The sequence below is a fragment of the Drosophila rhopaloa genome, unplaced genomic scaffold, assembly GCF_018152115.1.
Source record: "Drosophila rhopaloa isolate 14029-0021.01 unplaced genomic scaffold, ASM1815211v1 contig_167, whole genome shotgun sequence".
Taxonomy (NCBI): domain Eukaryota; kingdom Metazoa; phylum Arthropoda; class Insecta; order Diptera; family Drosophilidae; genus Drosophila; species Drosophila rhopaloa.
In genome coordinates, this window is record NW_025335047.1 from 5,495,335 (window position 1) to 5,517,477 (window position 22,143).

General features: G+C 41.6%; 5 protein-coding genes across 5 annotated transcripts; 3 read left to right on the forward strand and 2 right to left on the reverse strand.

Annotated features, from left to right (window-relative positions):
- Positions 1 to 5,168: 5,168 nt before the first annotated feature.
- Positions 5,169 to 6,456, reverse strand: LOC108053066 (odorant receptor 85b-like). Its single transcript, XM_017135632.2, is given in 4 exon segments — positions 5,169 to 5,225; positions 5,292 to 5,447; positions 5,496 to 6,227; positions 6,229 to 6,456. Coding segments are annotated over 4 exon segments (1,173 nt in total).
- Positions 6,457 to 6,786: 330 nt separating this feature from the next.
- LOC108053067 (odorant receptor 85c-like) lies at positions 6,787 to 8,080 on the reverse strand. The gene is given in 4 exon segments (XM_017135633.2): positions 6,787 to 6,843; positions 6,902 to 7,057; positions 7,123 to 7,518; positions 7,520 to 8,080. Coding segments are annotated over 4 exon segments (1,170 nt in total).
- Positions 8,081 to 12,849: 4,769 nt separating this feature from the next.
- On the forward strand, positions 12,850 to 16,412 carry LOC108053068 (transmembrane protein 135). Its single transcript, XM_017135634.2, has 5 exons — positions 12,850 to 13,390; positions 14,628 to 15,571; positions 15,627 to 15,767; positions 15,837 to 16,003; positions 16,064 to 16,412. Exons 2-5 carry the CDS (start codon positions 14,642 to 14,644, stop codon positions 16,191 to 16,193), a joined length of 1,368 nt encoding a protein of 455 aa, XP_016991123.2. The 5' UTR covers positions 12,850 to 13,390; positions 14,628 to 14,641; the 3' UTR covers positions 16,194 to 16,412.
- A 441-nt stretch (positions 16,413 to 16,853) lies between these two features.
- Positions 16,854 to 18,844, forward strand: LOC108053064 (transmembrane protein 135). The gene is made up of 4 exons (XM_017135630.2): positions 16,854 to 17,086; positions 17,147 to 17,379; positions 17,438 to 18,214; positions 18,276 to 18,844. Exons 2-4 carry the CDS (start codon positions 17,227 to 17,229, stop codon positions 18,711 to 18,713), a joined length of 1,368 nt encoding a protein of 455 aa, XP_016991119.1. The 5' UTR covers positions 16,854 to 17,086; positions 17,147 to 17,226; the 3' UTR covers positions 18,714 to 18,844.
- Positions 18,845 to 19,228: 384 nt separating this feature from the next.
- LOC108053063 (transmembrane protein 135-like) lies at positions 19,229 to 21,613 on the forward strand. Its single transcript, XM_017135628.2, has 4 exons — positions 19,229 to 19,462; positions 19,562 to 20,019; positions 20,278 to 21,054; positions 21,109 to 21,613. The coding sequence occupies exons 2-4, from the start codon at positions 19,867 to 19,869 to the stop codon at positions 21,544 to 21,546; spliced, it is 1,368 nt and encodes a 455-aa protein (XP_016991117.2). The 5' UTR covers positions 19,229 to 19,462; positions 19,562 to 19,866; the 3' UTR covers positions 21,547 to 21,613.
- Positions 21,614 to 22,143: the final 530 nt, after the last annotated feature.

Genomic DNA, 22,143 nt, shown 5'->3' on the forward strand with positions numbered 1-22,143 from the left:
GCAAACTCAATTTGCACTGGCGGTAAGAAAGGTGTCGCAGTCTTATACCGACCGCACCTTCAGCAACTGCAATCATAATCATCGAGCCTGTCCTGAGGAGCCCTCTATACATACTAATGATGTGCATGCCACACGAGGCTGATTTAATTTCCTTTTCACCTGCAGCACACACACACTGCCACACACACACCGCTACACACGCACACACATGCAACGGACACCACCGCAAGTCTCAACACTTACAGGAGCCACAAAAGTCAACACGAGGAGAGAACGGAGCGAAACTTTTCCGAGCACATATATCGAGCTACTTACACTGAAAGAAATCATTGGGTATTGCTTTAATTATTCAGAATTTCCAAAAACTTAACTCTTAACTAATTTATAACCCAATATTACAATTTTAAGGCGTTCAATATTAATAACTTATAATTATTTTCCAATTTTTTGGGTTTTTTTAGTTATTGTCATTATACTTTACAATTTGGAGCCTAGCAGCTTAAAACCCATTTCTGTTATCAACTATTTAAAATTTTTGTAAGTTTTCTTAGGATTTCAGAAACATATTAATATTAAAGCAAACTTGTTTACAAAATTAACAAAAAATAGAAGCTAGTTCCAAAATGTTTGCCAAAGAATGTGCAAAGTGTAAGTATGTGCGAGTTTGGGGGTTTTGCATCAAACTTTAACATAAACTTGGATGTCGCTTCCGTTTCCGCTGCAAGAGCTGCAGACGATGACAAGCGCCCATTTCACCGCCTCTAACACACACACACACACAAACACACAATCTAAATGTTCTTCTCACAAGCTTTTGCTTGGCGGTGTATGTGTGTGTGAGTGTGAGTCCTGCGGTCGGCGGTTGTGTAGGTGTATGTGTAGGTGTAGGTGCGCCTTGTAGGCAGCCATCATTTCTGTTGCTACTGTAATCCAGCATAAAAAATGAATTATGTGCACATGCATTTCTTATGTGCTCGCAGCCGCACTCTTATTACTTCCTTTTGGCAAAAAAGGCTCACTCACACCCACACACACACACACACAGTCACCACCCCGCTGCTTCCGTGTAAGCTGTTGAGTAATGAGCAAATGAAATCCCCTCGCTTATCTTTGCGCGTCTTTGTGGCCGCTTTGTGTGTGGCTCAGCAACCTACTTAAGGCCTAAGCTCAGCTTACGATCTATCTATACCACTCGCAACTCACATTTTTCGCATTTAATAAGTTTTACTGATTGCAACGCATAACTTTTATATAGATTCCCGACTATCGCCCGCATTACTGTCACAATTATCCAGATAAAGGCAGACATCCAATGTCGCCGCCTTGACAAATCGTTTCGAATATGAATGCTATTAGTTGGCTGGGGGAACATCCACTATTAATGGCCTCCTATAAGAAATCAATAAGCCAACGTTAAATTATCAGCAATCATAGCTCAAAATAGCAGCAACCAAAAAAAAAAAAATGGAACCCATTAACAAATGTTGTCTTGCCGAGGCAAGTCTTTCATTTTGGCCCACATTCATGGAATGCCATACCATTTGCCTAATGCAAGGCCATAAAAATATCGCTGCGGCCCCCACTGCGTATGAGTAATAATGCTGGAAAACTAATTTAGAGGCTTTTAGTCTCCATTTAGAACGTTGCCATATATAGTAGAGCTAGAGTCAGCTATTGAAAAGGATTCCCCATATGGATACGTGTGGATTTTCACACATTCACCCAACACCAAAGAGCATGATTCCTTTGATGCGAAAACTAAATGAAAATCGAAACAATTTTTGTGCGATTTTCGCGTGGCAATATTTTAGTATTTTACCATTTTTCTGTGGACACTCAAGCGTATGAGCCGCAGTCAACTTTTGACAAGAAAAACTGCTCCCAAAATCAATAAATCACGATGGATCACGGGTTTGCGGGGCGGGGTTAGATTGCCGCTAAGCCGAAACTAAAATCCCCAAACTGGAGGACTATATATCAAGGGGATGGCAACATATTGTTTCAATATTTGAATTCAATTTAATGGCAGCTAATTGAAAAAACAGAACAGCCAGTGTGCGGCGAACAATAATGCACTGGCCAAGTTTGTCCAGCGATTGGGTCACATAGTATTTTTTCCTCTGCTTTTCTGCAACAATGCCATCGGTTTTTTGCCAATTGGCCATTGGACACGCTCCACTGGGTCATCATGGCACCAGTTGCCACCACCATCACGTGTTTGTCCCTATCCCGGGAGTTGAGTTATTTGCACGTTTTGATAAGTGGACTTAACAACCGCTGGCGGGTGGGCGAAATGCATTGTGGCTCAATGCCCAAAAAAAGATACGATTTTTTCCAGCAGCTTCTCCTTTCGCTCTGCCGGTCACGATGCATTTTGCATGGAAAATGTAAATTCATATTTGCCCATAAATGACAAAAATGTTTATGTTGATAGCCATTCGACTGTTCATGGCCGTACAATTGAATATTGAGGAAATAAAACAGGAATCGGGCTGATGATGAAGTAAGTGGATAATTGGTTTTTTTTTATGAAACTGCAACTTTGACAAATGAATTACAAGCTCCGACCAGATTCTTTTTTAAATATGATGAACTATACTTGTTACTTTAAAATAGTAGCAAAAATAATAATAATATTGACAGACCAACATATAACCAATGTCAACAAAGGCTTAAGTTTTTAAATGTAGTATACATTTCGTTATTTATCAAATCAAAGCACTTAACCCAAATTCAAATTAGGTTATTACGAAATTTTCTAACAAAATTTTGTTAAATATTTAATTATTTTTCAATTACGCCAAATATAAAGCTTACCCGGTAATTATCGACCACAAATGAATCAGAGCAATTTGAAAATATTGCCAACCCTTATGTACTAAACTTAGCAACGTTGTTTGGCCATTAGCTAATTTGTTATTGATTTATCACATGATTTTATTTAATTATTCCATGGTAAGCCGCAGTTGAATGCTAATTTGCAATCGTTGTCGTGCCGTGGACAATTTTCGTGGCGCCATAGTATCGGTAATTGACTTCACCTGATATGATCTTCATGCGAGCCATGGATTTGGGATAGAATAGACGGATAGGCGCACACAATATACATGATAATAAACGTGACCATGTTTTGGGCACCTTAAATTATGCAATATGACAGCGTGAGATATTGAATGAATTTTTCAACCTTACGACCTGTTGTTGTTGTAACTGTTGCTATTTGGAAATCGCCCAAAACGTGACCAGAAATTAAATTGTAGCACATTTGGAGCTTTATAAAAATTTCACAAAAATGAAAAATAAATCCCCAAAAAGAGCCGCAGCGCACACAGCGAAGGAAAAGTGAACAAAATAAATAAGAAAAGTAAACCTGGCACACAAAAAAATATGTCGTATTCAGAGTAAGGGAAATTGACAGAGTCCTGGGCTCGGGTTTGAATTTTGGGGACGCGGGAGTGATGGACACAAAAATAGGTTTTAATAAATTTTATGCACGCGGCCTTCTCAAACAATAACTATGCAGGTGATGTCGGAATCCGTCAGAACGGAAAATGTTATGTGAGAAACTCCCACATCCTGTACCACCTGTCCGTCCATCATCCTTCCACAGCCAGGACACGCTCCAGCGCATAAATTGCTAATATTGTTGAGTGCGTGCACACAGCCACACATCATGGAAAAACTGCATTAGATGCCATCAAACGGTTTTGTTGTCCACTGCCTCCAGAAGGAGCTTTCCTTGCTCCGCTTTGTAACATGCGCCAAGCTTAAAATTGGACAAAAAAACTAACGCCAACAGCAAAACGAAACTGAGTTCAGGATCGAAGTGCCAAACACCCTTGAGATTGGCAGAAATATTTCTAATTGTTTACAAATCGAATTGGATTATATTGCTTGGCAAATAAAAAACATCTGCAACAAAAGAACATCAAAATATTATTATTATAATTTTTAGTTTGTGACTTGGAATCTTTAAAGCGGATTTAATATTCTTCGATAATAACTAATAACTTCTTGAAAAGTTATTAACCATTTACGATTTTATAAAACATCAAGAACCCTTTAGGGCATAGAGCATAACAAGCACTGAAAACTCATAAGCACAACTTGTGTGCAGTGAAGTGTAAAATGTACTCTGCAATTTTCTTTTGTAGCAACATATTTTCTCGCTCTCCAGTGGAGCCGTAGAATTGCCTTTTCAGTGGGAGCAGCGAGCGCTAAAAAGATTACTACGTTTTTTCCCTGTGTCGAAACTGCGATGGACATGCGTGGAGCTCGTGCCTCCGCATAATTAAGTTCGCGCTGAGCCTTTGAAAGCATTGTATGGGGCTCATAGGGAAGGGATTAGGGATTGAGGGATCTTCTCTGGACATCCCCATTATCCCTATGTGACATACATGGTGCGGAGCGGGCCGAATAACTAGAAGGAAGAAATGAAAGCATTTAAATATAAATTCATATGTTTTAGTGAGTCTGGTACAAAGGTTATTAAAGAAAGTTTATTCTTTGCAAATCTCTACATTTGCCCATGCCTGTGAAGAAGTTGGTATACTTCATTAGCTTTTCCATATCTGAGTTGGTTTGGTCCGAACTGAGCCAGTCAGTTGTCCAGAATGAATGAGGCTCTCAATGGAGGTTCACAAATGGTTTTATAGCCACTTGTGAAAAGCTTGTATGCAAATCCATGATATAACAACAGTCTTGTATTGCTTTTCGTTACTACACGTCTCCCGACATTTGTTAGCACATGCCAATTGCGTTTTAATTTGTGGTTCGTTTCTAGATGTAGAAATGAATACTTAAATTCTTAAAATGACATTAGAGATAGGTAATAACAAGACTTGCCAGTAATTCTAATGTAGTGAAGAAAAAGTTTAGCGAAAAGTTTGCGTGCTTGGTTAAGGTAACAGCTGCAAAGGTTCAAGGTGATCCCAGACGCTATTTAAATAAGATTTAGCCATTTTAATTATACCCTAAAATATCTATAATCACAAAAAACTTATACAAGTAAAATTCAAGCCATAAAGTCAAAAATGAATTTATTTTATTTTAATAAATTTGAACTACAAGTGAAATTCTAAATAGAGTTTTTAAAAAATGGTCTGCAATGCATCTGATAAATATTTGTAGTTTCATCTGAGGACAAGGGATGATTCCTTTCATTTACTTTATTGAACGTACATAGTGCGAAGCAAAGCGAAGAACTTGTAGGAAATCTGAAGAAGCTTTGAAAACAAAGAGACAAAATAATATTCAGAAACGAGTAAAAGACTTTTAGTCGCAGCACTTACATCCGTCATCGTAGATCTGCTTATGTCCAAAAATATGGTGGCCTTCAGATAAGTCAGTTTCTGTGCTCGAGCTATTATAAGTACCAAGGCTCGTTTATAGCGGATGTCAGCGTGATTCCAGTTTTGACTATAGGCAGCAACCGAGAGGCCATAACTCTAAAAAAATAGATTCTTATTAAGGTAATTTTCCTAGCCTAAACTTACCGCATCGGCCACCAGTTGACCGTAGTGACAAATCAAGTAAACCTGACTCATCGACGAGAATAGGAACAGAAAAAGCTTTGTAATCATATCCGGCGAAACTCCAACAGTCATCTGGAATCCCACAAAGCAGATGACAAACGAGGACACCATGAAGTTGAGTAGCAGTGGTATTCCAAAGATTTCATTCATAACATCGGAGAGACGAAGAATCCTTTCGTGATACCTAACAGTATTCGTCAAAAATACCGAGTCCTTCTCGCAATCACCAGTTAACTCGTGGGTCTCCATAGATTCTGAGAGGTAATCAAAGTGCATTACAACTTGAGTGGCCACCGAGCTAAGCAAAAGATCAGAAGATATTTGCCCAGCTGCTGCTGTGTATCCTGCAAAGTTCTGGGAGAAAAGCACAAGATAATAGGTCCAGTTGTCCTCCCACTTCCAGGGAATGTACATGAAGTATGGCAATGTTTTGCCCACCTCGCGAATGTTCAGCCACTTTTCGTAGACCAGGAACTGCATTATGCTGAACAAGTTGAAAGTCCAGATGAGCAGCGAGTAGAGCAGCGAGTAAGTGAAGCTGATCCTGGAGCAAGATCGAAGATACTTCTCCAACTTGTATCTCTGCTCCTGCATTTTTCCCCGCGGGTAGATCTCCTCCAACTCCCTCACCATTCCATTCATGGCCGCCTTCTTCCACCAGATGAAGCACATCTTGCTCATGCCCACAATAATCAAATCCAATATAGGATAGCACAGTGACGGCCTCCAGAAGCTTTCCACTGCTATAGGCACTGCGAAAATAAATACTCTCGCCGATCGCAACCAGAGTCAAGTTAATCACATTGGCCCAGAAAACGATTTGGCTGGTAAGACTTTTTTTGTGTTCCAGCAAATCCTTTTTGTACGGCTCAATACCAACAGCCGTGTAAAAGAAGTTGGCGTACTTCATGAACTTTTCCATCTCTCAAGAGTGTTAAGCAGATCCGAAAAGAGGTCCTTTCTAAAACAGAATGAGGCATCTGAAATTGGTGGGATGCCTTTTATACCATTTCTACTTGTCACGCTATGCAATTATATAATCAATATTGATTTTGATGCAAAAACCTTGTAAGATTACAAGGTATTATTAAAGGTTTACTGGTTTTAGGTTGGGTTTGTATCTTTATTATATATCATAAGTAGTGTCATTTAAGTAATGTCTTCTGACTTTTGACAAAAATATTTTTATATTACATTTTTTAATGGTATCATATATAATGCAACAGTGTAAATGAGTATCATCATAATAAGTTTATTTGATATACATAGTACGTAGCAGAGCGAAAAACTTGTAGGATATCTGAAGCAGCTGAAAAACAAAGTTATTATTAAATTTAAAAATTAAATTAAGTCAATTTGGATCTTACATCAGTCATTGAGGCCCTTGTTATATTCATAAAGATTGTTGCCTTCAGAAAAGTTGTTCTTTGGGGTCGAGCTATGAAGAATACCAGTGCACGACGATAGCGAACATCGGCATCGGTCCAGTTCTGTTTGTAGGCAGCAATAGATAGGCCAGAGCTCTAATGGGATAATAAAAATATTTAAAAAATATGTTAAGCCTGTAATTAAAGATTTTATTTAATACCGCATCGGCTATCAACTGGCCGTAGTGACATATCAAGTACACCTGCGACAATGATGAGAAGAGGAACAGAGAAAGCTTAACCATGATATCCGGCGGAACTCCCACGGTCATTTGGAATCCCACAAAGCAGATGACAAATGTGGAAACCATAAAGTTGAGCAGGAGTGGTATTCCGAATATATCGTTAAGGACGTCCATTAGTCGGAGAATCCGCTGGTGATATCGCACAGCCTCGGCCAAAAATCGCGAGTTCTCGCTCCAGTCCTCACCCAAGCGATGATTCTCCACAACCCTGGCCAGGTGATCGAAGTGCATAGTCACCTGAGTGGCCACGGCACAGAGTAAGAGATCCGTAGAGATCTGTCCCGATGCCGAAGTGTGTCCTGCGAAATTCTGGACAGAACAAGAGCAGATAATACGACCAGGGGGCCTCCCAGTTCCAGGGGAAGTACACCGGGTATGGTAAACTCAGACCGACTACACGGATCTTGAGCCACAGTTCGTAGACGAGGAACTGCATGGTGCTGAACAAATTGAAGGTCCAGATGAGCACTGAGTAGAGTAGTGCGTAGGTGATGCTAATCCTAGAACAAGATCGCAGATAGCTATCCAATCGATAGACCTTCTCCTGATCTTTGGTCTGAGGATATATGTGCTCCAACTCTTGCACCATATCACTAAGGTCCGGCTTTTTCCACCAGATGAATAACATCTTGCTCATCCCCACGAACACAAATCCGATATAGGACAACACAGTCACGGCATCAATCAATTTTCCACTGTATAATGCAATTCCCAGGTGAAGAAACTCTCCAACAACAATCACACTTAAATTTATCACATTGGCCCAGAAAAGGAGATTCGACCACAGACTGATTTTCTTTGGACCAGAGACCTTTGTATATGGCTCAATGCCCACGGATTTGTAAAAGAAAACTGCGTACTTCATAAACTTCATTTTCCGATGTTAAACTAATCGAATAGAAAGTGCTTGGAGGTCTTTTATAGACATTTGTTCAAGGGACAAGCACCATTTGTTATGCCAAGTAATGACATAATTATAGAACTGTTTACAGTTAATGTATAGATTTCAGTTTATAATAGTATAGTTCAGAGCTTTGTTCACAACTTAATTATTGATTTCGTTTACATAAACAGCGGATAATTGTTATGCCTAGGCAAACGCAATCACGATTCCCATCCAAGTTCCCTCATTCTTCTAAGCCCGTGCTCGCAACACAATAAATCACTCGAAGATTGAATCCGACGGAAAGCAATTGAAACGTTTGAAATGCAATTCGAAAGCGAATCGGAACCAGCGCATCGAACCCAAGACCCGGACGCGGTCCAATCCCCGGGAAAATGAAGTTTTTTATTTTTTCCTTCGCACTTGAAATAAATTAAATCTTTTCAGTTTTCAACAATTCAGCTTAGCCAGCGTGGGGGAATATAAACACAATGAATTACGCCCGCAGAACACGTTAGCCCAATTATACAGCGGTCGAAGTAAAGTTCTACAGTAAAACTTGTCGAGACAAACCATTTTGGTCAATATCTTAAGGTTAAGTGGGTACTAATGAAACCACAATGGCTTCAATACCTTAGTTAAAAGATGACAAATTTTAAACATATGTATAGTGCTTGAATTATTTCTTTGATGGTTCAAATAAATGGCTTTTGTTAAAAAAAAGATAGAACAAATAATGAAAAACTATCCAATACCAATGTACCAACCATAAAAGAGATGGATTTCAAAGAGTAAATACATTTTAAGAGATAATATTTATTTGGAGTTAAGTTAAAATGAATTATCCTCAGTGTTCAGATTTGACTGTCTGCAAAAGTCTTTCCGATTTGATTCTGAATCCAACTATGTGCGTTGCCCTACAAAACTGTGCCAACTGAAATGCAAACAGTGCGATTACAAGTGAAGAAGAAGGCAGGCGGGGCAGTTACTGCCACCGCAGCTGGTCAAAGGAGATTTTTGGGCCAAATTGAAAGACAAAAGCCCTGAAATGTTGCTTCCATCGCGGACAGCGAATCGCAGCGCCAAAAGCAAACGAACGAATTTCCATTTTTGCCATTTATCACGCATGGAAATTGAAGCCCGCGAGGAAAGAAGTGTGCGGATGGGCGCATCGGAGGACAACAACCTGGAACTTGAAATACAATTAAAGCTTTGGGACTCACTGGCCAGCCGGGCACCAAAAACTTTTCATGTCTCAAGTCTCGAATCTCAGGTGAAGAGCCATGTAAGGTAACAAGGTTTCCGGTGCCCCTCCACCACCACCAATTTATCCACCCACCGGCGGCAAGCCAAACTTATTATATACACACACACACCCCACAAAGTTTACCTGGACTTTTAGGATGGCAGCATGGGTATGTGGATGTGGGCAGCACAAACTTGGTGGAAAAGTTTTATGAGCAGCAAACTAATTTCGTTTGACTTTGCTTCGGGGATATTGCACCACGGGTGGGACGCCGGGAATTGATTTTGGTCCTGTTGACGTTGCTGTTGTTCCTCCCAAGTGGTCACATTTGCATATGAAAACCAGGAAGAGAGTTCTCCTTTGAGTTTGCTTATTAACTGATCATATTATGAGTTAGTAAATCAAAATGATTAAATACTTTTTAGGGTATCCTTAACAAACCCTTACGTCAATTAAAATATTCTATTCATTAGTAGATGACACTGTAGTAATTTTCTTCTTTTTTTTTGGGATTTGGAGGTTATTGGAAAAGTCGATAGCCAGAAAGATATAAAGTAAAAGCCGAACATGATCCATTGTTAATTTTACATTTTTCAACAACTTCCGACATTGCGGCAATTGTCTTTCGGTTTGCTTGGCTGTGTGACTATCGACAGGCGAACGAATTGTGTGATTTTGCCCCAAGAAAACAATCATGGTTTGGTATTGGGGTTTTGGTAAAATGTCTGCCCGCAAAATTTATATTTTGAAGTAAAGCCAGTGCGGTCCTGGCCACATTTTCGGCTGGCAAATGTGGAAGAGCGTAGGAAAATGGGGGAAAGAGGACTGATTTTATGGTCAAAGTCTTCCCACATCTCATTGATGATTCGGGGCCAACAAAGCAGGTTTCGGTTAACCAACTTGTGATCAGGGAGAAAGAGAAATAAACGAATGGAAGCAATTAATAAAATAACAACTTTGTGCAAAATTAATTGTGTATTATGCAAAAGGCTTGCTAATGGCAGGATATGCATCAATGTACGCTGCTGGTCCGCATAAAATATTACAGTGACGACAATGTCTCCTCCGGCCGTAGATCCTTGTCCCGATTCTGCTGTTTCTGTAATGGCCGTGCGCACCAATAAGCAAATGAACAATTTATTACCGCTTAATTGAACACATTTGGACGCAACCACACACACACACACACACAAAGGGGGCCTAAACAAATGGCCACATGCAGGCGGCATCCTGGGAAGGACCTCCGCATTAAGCCGTGCCAGAGGGGTTTTTGGGGTTGGGTTCGTGCTTGTGCACCAGGATAAATGAGCCCAAGACAAGTCTATAAATGCCGGATGGTAGTTTGGGGCAGGACTCTGGACTCAGGACTCCGAGTCCTGTGTGGTCAAGCAGCTCAATGAAACACGACCCCAGCCCAAACCGAATCCCAAGCTGGCTGAGTATTCGGAAAATCCGTTCCTTGTAGCCTCGCTGCATATTAAACACACGGCTCGCTGGACAAATTGATTCCTAAGTGGCTGCCGGATTGACAGCTCACAAGGTCCTTGTGTGTGGGCCGAGCTTTCCCCGCCGGCAGTTTACACAATTATCCTGCACTCGACCTGCAACCTGCAACCCGGTCTGCACCTGGGCTAATTGCCAATTGAACCCCAAAGAAAGCGGGGCAACTTTAGATTAGCAGCAACAATGGGGAGCGTCGACATTTAAGTGCTTACTTAGCGACACGTCAGAAACAAGGATTTATTTCGGGACAGGGACACCCCCTAAGCACCTTGAGTAAATTAAGTGAGTGCCAGGTCCTGACAGAGTCAAGTATATTTGATATACATGGCACTCACCCTCCACAACTCCACCCCCGCAAAACGACACTTGGCCTAAGCCAAAAGGCAAAAACAGGCGAATCCCACAAAGCAGCCGCAATTTCGCTAAGCATTTGAGCGGGAAACAGCAGAAGTGAAGCATCGCGCCGACCACAAAGAAGGAATAGGAAAGGATCTGAACAGGACTCACACCACCTGCTTAGGCCTTCTACCGAATGAACTACTTAAGCGCTTTTGGCTTTTCAAAATAAGCCATGCCACAGGTAAATGGCAAAAGCAACAGCAACAGCAATAGCAATGGGACCATAGCAGCCACAAACAATAACGAAATATTTTGTATATCCGCTGTGCCGTATCAACCACTCTGAAGGAGGTTCAATACACTTGGAAAAATTCTTTCAAAATAATGGAAAGGTGTCCACAAAATATAAGTGGTAATGAGTATTTAATGAATGAGTATTTATTATTAACATTTAATTAATTTGCGTAATGTTTTCCGATTTTTGATCATTCATGTTCATACCGTGAATTTAATTGTAAGAGATTTCCTTAGCAATCCTGAAGAGAAAAATAAATTTCAAAGTTTTGGTGGGACATTTCCTTTCTATTAAGCAAAGATCTTGAATTTAAATAAAACATAATTTAATTACTCAATACCTATTCTCTCAGTGCATGCGTAAATGAAAAGAAGCAGGAGCAAAAGGACGCTGGAAATGGAAATGGAAGTGGAACCTGAACAAGAGCTCAGCCAGAGACATGCACAGATACACTTTATGAACTACAACCGAAATCCAATTGATTGCACAGGCACAGAGTCTTCGGCAGAGTCTACTTGCTGCTCGAATGGCAAACAATTTGGCAGGCCAAGTGCTTTGGTCGTCAGGCAGCCTGAGTTGATGATTGTGGCACGAATTGTGGCCTCAGAGATTGCCGCAGGATTCGCAAATGAAAATTTGAGGCACGCGTGGGCGGCAGGACGCAAAGGAGCGAGGCAGAGGAATGGGAAGTGGAAGGGAGGGACAGCCCAAGCGGATTCATTAGCTTAGCTGGATAATTTTCAGCCAATTAAATTTCACTCTTAGCTGAAAGTGTGATTTTAATGAGGAACAAGTGAGAACTCGGCATTGAAAACACCAATTAGGCGAGGTTATGTAAACAGAGAAAGTTTTAATCAATTTAGGTTTTTATGATAAGGTACTATTTATAACTATTACAAAATATAACATATTTTGACAAATTTTTGCAAAATGTTAAGCCAAAAAAAAAGCAACAATAAACTTTTTACTTACGAAAACCTTACGAAATTAAAATGGCTATACAAAAATAGCAGGAGAATATTTTTATAAGCAACATTTACATTTTTATCGAATGCTCACCATGTAAATATTTTGAGTATCTAGTTAATTGTTTTTGTAAATAAGTTTCTTGTAACCAAAAACATTATCACTTGCTCTCTAGGCTTCTCAACTTTAGTCGTTATTAATAAAACAATATTTAATTTGTTAGCTTTTATTGTATGCATTCTTAAAATTCTTAAATATAAAAAAAAAAACTGGTAAGTTCATTTGTTCTAAAATCAGCACCTCATTTCGTAGTTAAAAAACGCGCCTATTATGGACACTCAAAAGCTGAATGCTACATCACTCACTACCATGTGTTACCGACACGATATATCGATACATCGATGGGCAAACGGGCGCAGCGCAGCCGATGTCCAGCAGTTTGCTTATTATTGTTTACAAAACGCAATTCCCGTCAAAATAAAGCAGATAAAATAGTGATAAAAATCGCGCGGCGAGTGAGAAAATGCAGCCGAAGGCCTGCTAAAAGGCGCTGCGTTTGCTGCACAAGGGCAGCGGATCCAAAAAGAGTGTACCACCCCGCCCAACCACTTGTTGTTGTTGGACTTTGCCGCCGCCCCATATAATACCATCCATTATCCATTAAACCCGACCGATTTCCTCCAATGCTGAGTGTGTCCGGAATCGGGGCTATCCAGACCGCTTTCGTCGAAGCTCAGAAGCGGTTCACTCACATACCAATGCGAAATTGGATTTAGCTGTCAAATAGTTGTCAAATTCTCATAGAAACGTAACGTCGAATATCTAATAATCTCGAATCTGGACAAACATTAAGCAACATATTAAAAACCAGCCCTAGCCGTATCTTAAATCAAATTGGTTATTACCAACTGTTCAGTTTATTGCCCGCCGTCAAGTGTCCAGTAGTTGAATCGTAAGTACCTCTCTATATTCTTCGATAATGGAGATTAGCAATACCCCGTACTGGGTATTATTCATAGAGCTTCGTAATATTGCGCAAATGTCTCGAATTGACCTCATGCTAATCGCTAGCTGGAAAGTCTCGGGATCTAAGGTTGAAAGATAATGAGGGAAACTCGTTCACACTTCGTGGCAGGTGGTTCGATTAAAAAAGCCCTCAAGAAAAGTTTTACAGCCCGACTGTAATCTAAAGTGGCTTAGGTTAAGGTTAATCTTGGCCATTAAAAGATACTATCAAAAAAAAACACCTCGTTCCCTATGTTAAACAATTATTGTACAAAATTTTAAAAGGGAAAGTTTAAACGATTTTTAATTTATTGTTATCGTGTCATAACAAATATTTTTTGGTCAAACCTTTCTTTATTTCCCTAGAGGTTAATGAGTAGGTCATATCTTATGATAGGGATCTTTTATTTACTTAAGTATACTATAATGAATCATTTTTCAAGACCCCACTTCTCTCTCTCTATTCCTTTATCAACAAAAACAACCAATCCTACCGAATATGTAGAACCTTTGTTTATGCCGTTGGCAAATCCCCCGCAGTGGCTAATCTTTCATGTATCTTATCGAGAGACAGCCGTAAATGGCCACAGATACCCACTGAACAGCTGTAATCCACCGATCCAAACCGACTTTCCAGAGTTTGTATTAGGGAATAAGTCAGTTCTGGCCTGTCCAGCAGCAAATGCAGTCCGCCCCCAGCGAAACAAAAATATAATAAAAAACAAAACAAAGTCTTTATTAAGCTATTTTCAAGTTCAGTGGAACAACCGATAGGAAAATAATCACAGCTGTATACTTGTGGCCTGAAGATAAGATTAAAGGTTAAAAAACGGACTCGGACCCGGCCACCCCATATGCAGTGACTAACCATTAAATTTCACCCGCTCAGAAAGTTTGAATTTTTTTTTATCAATCCTGTTCCATTATATACTAGTAGTTTTCTTTCTTTTACCATATGTGTAGTTTCTTATCAATAACAAACTAATATCACTTTAACTATGGTTATCTTAATAATTTGGAATAAATTAAAACAAAGCTCCCCTCATATCTACAATATTACCTTATCAAAGATAGTGAATTATAAATTATGGAATGGTTTCTTTCTTGTTTTAAACCTCAATTTTCAAATCAAAAACTAAACTATTTGAATTATAATAATGCTATATATTTTTCTCTAAACACAGATTGACATTCCACAATGGCGGGGCAAAGTAAGCTGATCAACCCACTGTCCATCACCTGCAAGGAGTTCCAGCACCCATGGACGGACCACTGCGTCAGCGCCACCGCGGGAATCCTGCTCGCGACCACGCCCTACTGCCTGCGGGTCTACACGATAGTCTACGCCCTCTCCCTTTTGATGCGCCACCGCATTCCCAGTCGGGAGGATCTGCGCAAGACACTGTTAGGCATTATCCAGTCGACGGCCTTCCTCGTGACCAATGCCTACACCTTCATCCTGTACAACTGCGCGCTACGGCACTTACTGGGCACATATCATTTCTCCACGGTGGCGTTTGTTCCGTGCTTTTTCGCTTCGTTTTCGGCCATTCTGGTAGAGCGACCCGCCCGTCGACCACTGCTCACTCTGTACGTGGCCAATGTGGCCACGGAAACGCTGTGGAAGATGGCAGAATCGAGGGGCTGGGTGCGTTCCATACCAAATGGACAGACACTCATCTTTGGAATGAGCATGTCGGCGCTGCTCTACCTTTATAGAACTGGAGCCTCAAAGGATTCCATTTTCAACATTCTCCGCATCTTCGTGGGCAAGGAGGAGGCGGGACCTGTGGCCAAGTCAGGTCCCGCAGTGCCCGGCGAGCAGCCTGCTCCAGCCCGCCGACGTCCCACCGTCAGCTTTTCCTCTGTCTCCGACTTTGTGCGCGTCTACAGTAACCTGATACGCGCCAAACACGACAGCTGCCGTCACCAGCAGAGCTGTATCAGCAACTCTGTAATCGGTGGAATTAAACCCTTCTTGGGAGGAGTGGCACTTCAGGTGGCCCTAAAGCTGGTGATGAACGTGAAGCGAATCACTGCCGGAAAGATGCCGTGGAAGAAGCTGGTTTTCAACCGTGGCACCCTGCAGTTGGGCATCTTTATGGGCAGCTTTTCGTTCCTCTATAAGGTGAGTTTTTCGACATTTGAAACCATCAGCCAATATTTATGTTGCATCTTTTCAGTCGGTGTCCTGCCTGCTTCGACACAGTTTTAACCGGGATGATGCCAGATTTGCCATTCCTGCCTCATTGATAGCCTCCGTGGCCTTCACCCAATACCCTGATAACACGGTGGCCTTGTATGTTATGTGGAAGGCGCTGCAGGTGAGCTGTTTATAAATTCGGAATATTTTTTAACCAAGTTACTTACCTATTTACCGCCTTAATCCTTAGATCTTGTGCACAATGGGTCAGGAGCGAGGAACCGTGCCCCGTATTCCCAACTTCATGCTGTTCTTGTACTCCTTTTTCACGGCTGTGCTCTTCCACGCGGGTATCCTGGAGCCCAAGAACCTGCGCCCCAGCTACTTTAAGTTTCTGCAGGCCATCTCGGGCGATCGGTGAGCAAAGTTCGCACACGCTGCGTAAGCAATCGATTAACAATCTCTTATCTTCACCAGGCTAACAAAGTTTAATCTGAGCGCCTTCGATATATTCGGCCTGAGCAGTCAGCAACAGGCGTGGGACACCATCAAAGCACTAAACATAGTGGAGAAGTCAGCGCTGCCCGCCTTCTCATTTGCCTCCTGAGCCCTCAGTAGCAGAATTTCCTAGATGATCAGTCATTTCGGCTTCCTTAGAAGAACCATTATATCTCCATGTATCCGCGTTTTGTGGCGAGTTGTACATACGTCAAGAGTCTCCCGCGCTCCAAGAGCGCCCAACGATTACTAAACTAAGCTAGTTTGGGTGGATTTGTAAATTATGTTTTATTACTTGGTATCAATAAAAATAACAAAAATAAAAATCTTAAATATAGTGTTTTTTTTAAAATCATCTGAAAACTCGTGGTAAATACAGATCTAAGATACCTTGTGTCTTATAAACTTAAATCATTATAATAATTTTTTTTCTTCAAGATCGCTTGTACTCGAAAGACAATATTCTGAGTTATCTTTTTAATGAATAAAATTTTCTACATTAGTTATGTTAGTGTACATCAAATGAAATCACAACATATATGAACACCGTTTTAACTTAAAAAGCTTTTTTTTTCGGAGTAGCCCCTTAAGAGAAAGAAACAAATAAGCTTTAAGAAATGAACACACTTTTCAATTACGGTGAAAGCTCCTAACATTTGATATGAAACCCCTTCGACTTATGGTGATTCATTGTAAACAAACCATAAAGACCCGATTAGCCACAATTTTCGTCTGGCGTATTTGCGATTAGCAGTTCCTCAGACAAACTTGTGCAGAAGCGATTCGCGCGATTTTATTTAAAAACACCTGAAATGGAGGTGCCTTTGGCCGATCGGACTCAAACGTATGGCGAAATTCGAACTTGGTGGATTACCCGTGGCAGTTTATTCGAAGAATAAAAATTAATGGAAACCAACGGAACTGATAGTGTATTTCTTTACGATAAGTGCTGGCATTTTTTGAGAAATACTGCTAGATTTGCATGAAAATAATCTGAACCTGGTATTTAAATTGAAGTAGAGGGCTAAGATTACTTAACTACATTTGGTTCCCATTGGCTAGTCATTTCCGTTTAACGTGTATCACCAGTCTGCGTTCGATAAGTACAATCTGCGGTGCACAAGTCACTTTCATATTGGATCATGGCAGCCCAAAGTAAACTCGCTGAGGTGGCCTTTAATTGTAGCTGCCAGGAGTACATCCATCCTTGGACTTCGAGCTGCGCATGCGCAACAGCTGGGATGCTATTATCCTTGATTCCTGGTACTTTTCGAACCTATAGCATGGTCTACTTGGTGAGTTTATATTTTTTTCCTTTTTTGTGTCATAATTTATCTATTATATCATTCACAGTTGGCTCTTTGTATGCGTATGCGTATTCCTTCGCTCAAAGACCTCAAACACACTGCATCCAGCATTCTACAGTCAACGGCTTTCCTTTCCCTGAATGGCAGCCTCTTTATCCTCGCCATTTGCTTGGTGCGACAGTACCTGGGTGGTTTCTACTTCAGTACAGCGGCCTGGCTGCCAGCACTCTTGGTGAGCTCCATTTGCTTAGCAGTCGAGCGTCCGGAGCGACGAGCTCCACTGGCCCTGTACGTGTCCAATGTTGGCATCGAAACCCTTTGGAAGATGCTGGAGTCGCGAGGTCTGGTGCGTTCCATTCCCAATGGACAGGTACTCATCATGGGCGTCAGTGTCACCGCATTGATGTATCTTTATCGTGCGGGACTTCACAAAACGGTGGTCAAGGATGCGACCTTTAAAGGTCTGAGTGTAATCATGGGCAAGGATGAGGAGGGTCCACTAAAGACTCCGATTGGGAACACCTCGCAGAGAACCTTTCCAAGCGGATTGAACTTCCGCTGTATCATGTCGTACCTACAAATTTATGACTACCTGTTCACACTCAATCATCCTAGCTGTCCACACAAACAAGGTTGTGCTCAATATGCCCTTCTTGGTGGCCTGAAACCTTTCCTAGGGGGTGTGGGTCTGTCTGTGGGTCTCAAGCTACTGCTCAACATTACCAAGATATTCCAGTTCAAGATGCAGTGGCGCAAACAGATCTTTAACAAGGGATCCCTAAAATTGGGTCTCGCCCTAGGCATCTTCTCACTGCTTTTCAAGGTAAGTTTATAGGACATTAGACATTATTACTTCATATCAATTAATAAAATTACATTTTTAGACAACTTCCTGTGGACTGCGCCACTCTTCTGGATTTGACAACGCTCTCTTCGCCATTCCAGCTGGATTGATCGGATCGATTGGCCTGCTGCACTTCCCCAACACCACTGTTTCCTTATACCTGATGTTAAAATCCCTACAACTCCTTTACAACTGGGGCGTCTCCGAGGGAAAGGTTCCTGAGGTGCCAAACTTCTCCATGATGATGTACGGATTTTTCACGGCCGTGCTCTGTCACTCAACCGTTCTGGAGGCACAATCCATGCGACCTAGCTACTTCAAGTTCATCCAGAACATTTCCGGAGGTCGTCTCAGCCGATTCAATCTGAAACCCTTCGAGGCTTTTGGAGTGAAAAGTCAAGATCAGGCCAACTACGTGATCAAGAAGCTGGGCATTACTATGACTTCTCCTAATCCTCTGTTTGCCCTAACTGTTTAGAATTTGTTGCCTGTAGTCGCAGCTCAAACGGAGAAAACCTTTATATAATATAAGACTTAACTTTATTTCCTAGCTGTATTAATTGCAATTATATGTCTAATTCAATAAACTATTTTAAAGGAGTTTATACATACTTAAAAATATTGGTTCATACAGTTTTTGCATAAAAGAGTACATAATTTGATAACAAAATTTTACATAAAGTTACTTTTTATTGTCAAAATAAGTTATACATTAAATAGTGTTTTTTATGTTGGGTTGGACTGATCTTTTGAATGCTATAGTAATTAGCGCCTAAATAAATAATCAAACACGCCCCTGACTTTTGAGAATATTTCTCTTAGGTACTAAAACTGAGTACAGCCCCTTAAGAGAAATTCGTATCAAAAGAAAATAGAATGCCGGGGGTCTCTTAAAAATTGATAAGAAATTGTGACGCAGTGTCAACAAACCGATCGCCATTGAGCAACTAAGCCAACTTTCTGCTCGCGTGTATGCGATAAGTTCCCCTTCATTCGACGCACTTCAGACGAACCACTTGCTGGAATTTGGGCGAGAGGGCACTGTTGCTGATTACGGCCGGAGTGGAGCTCCTAAGGTGCGACTACACGCGGACTGCTCTTGGCCAAATGGGTTGGATGGTTGTCGGTAGTCAGTTGTATTTGATGGCTGACCGGGCCAGAACGTGATTCCCTCCCAGGAGAAAATATTTAATATATTTGACTTGGCAATTTTCAAAACTACATTCGGTGAGTGATTTAACTAAAAACGGCTTACCTCTTCCATTCAATTATATCTATATCCAATAAATATGTGTAATACTATGATAAACCATATCCGATCCTCAGCTAATTTTATGTGGATGACCAGCAGCAGCTGATTCGTGAAATGCCCAGCGATATTTACTGGGAACCGAGGAATTTGGAACATCGAGGGCATCTTCATATTTAATACCAGCATTTCTAAAATTCACTAGCTGAAATTACACTGGAATAATCATAAATCCGGGAAATCGAATTTAAATAGAGCATTTCCGTGGCACGTTCGGACTTTTGAAGATAAGCCACAATTCGATAAGCTTTATCATCTGGACGGAGCCAATTCGATAATCGTAGACCGAGGAGCATACATAAGTCAGTTTTCCAAGTGGATCATGGCAGCCCAAAGTAAGCTGGCTGAGATAGCCTTGAACTGCTCCTGCTATGAGTACAACCATCCGTGGACCTCGAGCTGTGCCTGTGCTGCGGCGGGCATGATGCTCTCCGAGATCCCCCCCAGTCTGCGTACCTACGCCACTGTTTATGTGGTGAGTTGAAGGCGGAACATTATGTCAAAAATAGCTCGAATTTTGCACCTGCTTTAAGGTCGTTCGGTAGTTGCGTTGATACTAAGTTAAGTACAAAGGTTATAATTTATTTAAAAATCATATGCGTGCAGGTCTTTCAAGTATGATCAATAAATCATGGAAACATCAGGCAAAATAATTGAAAATAAATTCAATACTAATTAATTAATTAATAACAAAAACATATTAACCTCTCACAATCTATTTTTCCTCTTCCAGTTGGCCCTGATCATGCGGGGACGAATCCCCTCACTGAAGGACCTCGGACGCACTGCATCTGGAATCCTGCAATCCACCGCTTTCCTTTCGATGAATGGCGGTCTCTTCATTTTTGCGGTGTGCTTCTTGCGGCAGATCTTTGGTGGATTCTACTTCTGGACAGTGGCATGGTTGCCTTCGTTCCTGGCCAGCTTCGCCTGCCTCGCCTTCGAGCGTCCGGAGCGCCGTGCTCCACTGGCCATGTATGTGGCCAATGTGGGCATTGAGACTCTGTGGAAGATGTTGGAGTCCCGAGGATTTGTGCGATCCATTCCCAATGGACAGGTGCTCATAATGGGCGTCAGTGTCACCGCCTTGATGTATCTATATCGCGCTGGACTTCACAAGACGGTGGCCAAGGACGCGACCTTCAAGGCTTTGGGTCTGATTGTGGGCAAGGAGGAGGCGGGTCCGCTTAAGACTCCTGTGGTGACCACTTCGCAGAGTTCCCGACAGGCTCCGCTCAACTTCCGATGCATTTCTTCGTATCTTCAGCTCTACGACCGTCTGCTTAAGTCCAAACATCCCAGTTGTCCACACAAGCAGGGATGCGCTCCATACGCTCTTCTTGGGGGTTTGAAACCCTTCCTGGGAGGCGTGGGTTTATCGGTGGGTCTCAAACTGCTGCTCAACATTACCAAGATCTTCCAGTTCAAGATGCAGTGGCGCAAGCAGATCTTCAACCAGGGCTCCTTGCAATTGGGTCTTGCTCTAGGCACCTTCTCACTGCTCTTCAAGGTAATGTGCTTTAAATCAAACATATAGTTTTTAATTAATAAATTTACCTTTCAGTCAATTTCCTGTGGACTTCGGCACTCTTTTGGATTTGACAATGCTCACTTCGCCATTCCAGCTGGCTTGATCGGATCGATTGGCCTGCTGCGTTTCCCCAACACCACGGTGGCCTTGTATCTGATGTGGAAAGCCCTACAACTCTTCTATAACTGGGGCATTGCCGAAGGAAAAGTACCCGAAGTTCCACACTTTGCGATGCTCATGTATGGATTCTTCACGGCCGTGCTGTTCCACTCGGCCATCCTTGAAGCTCGTTCCCTGCGGCCCAGTTACTACAAGTTCCTGATGAACATCTCGGGCAATCGCATCAGCCGCTTCAATGTGAAACCCTTTGAGGCCTACGGATTGAAGAGCCAGGACCAGATCAACTATGTGATTAAGAAATTGGGCATCGACATGACCTCCCCCTTCCCAATTTGTGCCCTGACTGTCTAGATGGTTCTTCTCTCCACATACTGTTGAATAAAAAAAGAAAATACAATACAATAAATGTGTATCACAACGTTGCAGCAAAACTTTAAATTAAATGCGCAACGCAGAATGGCCATTAAGGACTTTTAAGTGAGGAGCCGCAGAGTGGGCCAACATCAATCACGGAGTCAACAAGCCGCAGGCACCCCTTAACCGCCCTTAACCCCCTTAACCCCCCTTAACCGCCCTTAGCCCCCCCTCCCAAAAACCCTCTCAACCCATGAGCCACTGGCCTCACCGCTGTGACAACTCTAGACGGCGGCTCCACGCTGCTCAATTATTTACATTTATATGTCATATAAATTTATTGCCCACCATAACTCAGCCGGGCCGAGTTGAGCTGAGACCAAGTGGAGATACCCGAAATGCAGCTACAAATTCACTAAAAATAAAAATAATAATAAAGCACAAAGGCGAATGAATAAAATGAGATGAATATGCTTCCAGGGTAACGAAGCTGAAAATACCCTAACATTATTATAACACGTAATGAAACAAATTATTATAATGAAAGTAACCAGTTTTTAAATTCCAAATATAAGAGTCTGGATCATAAAAAGT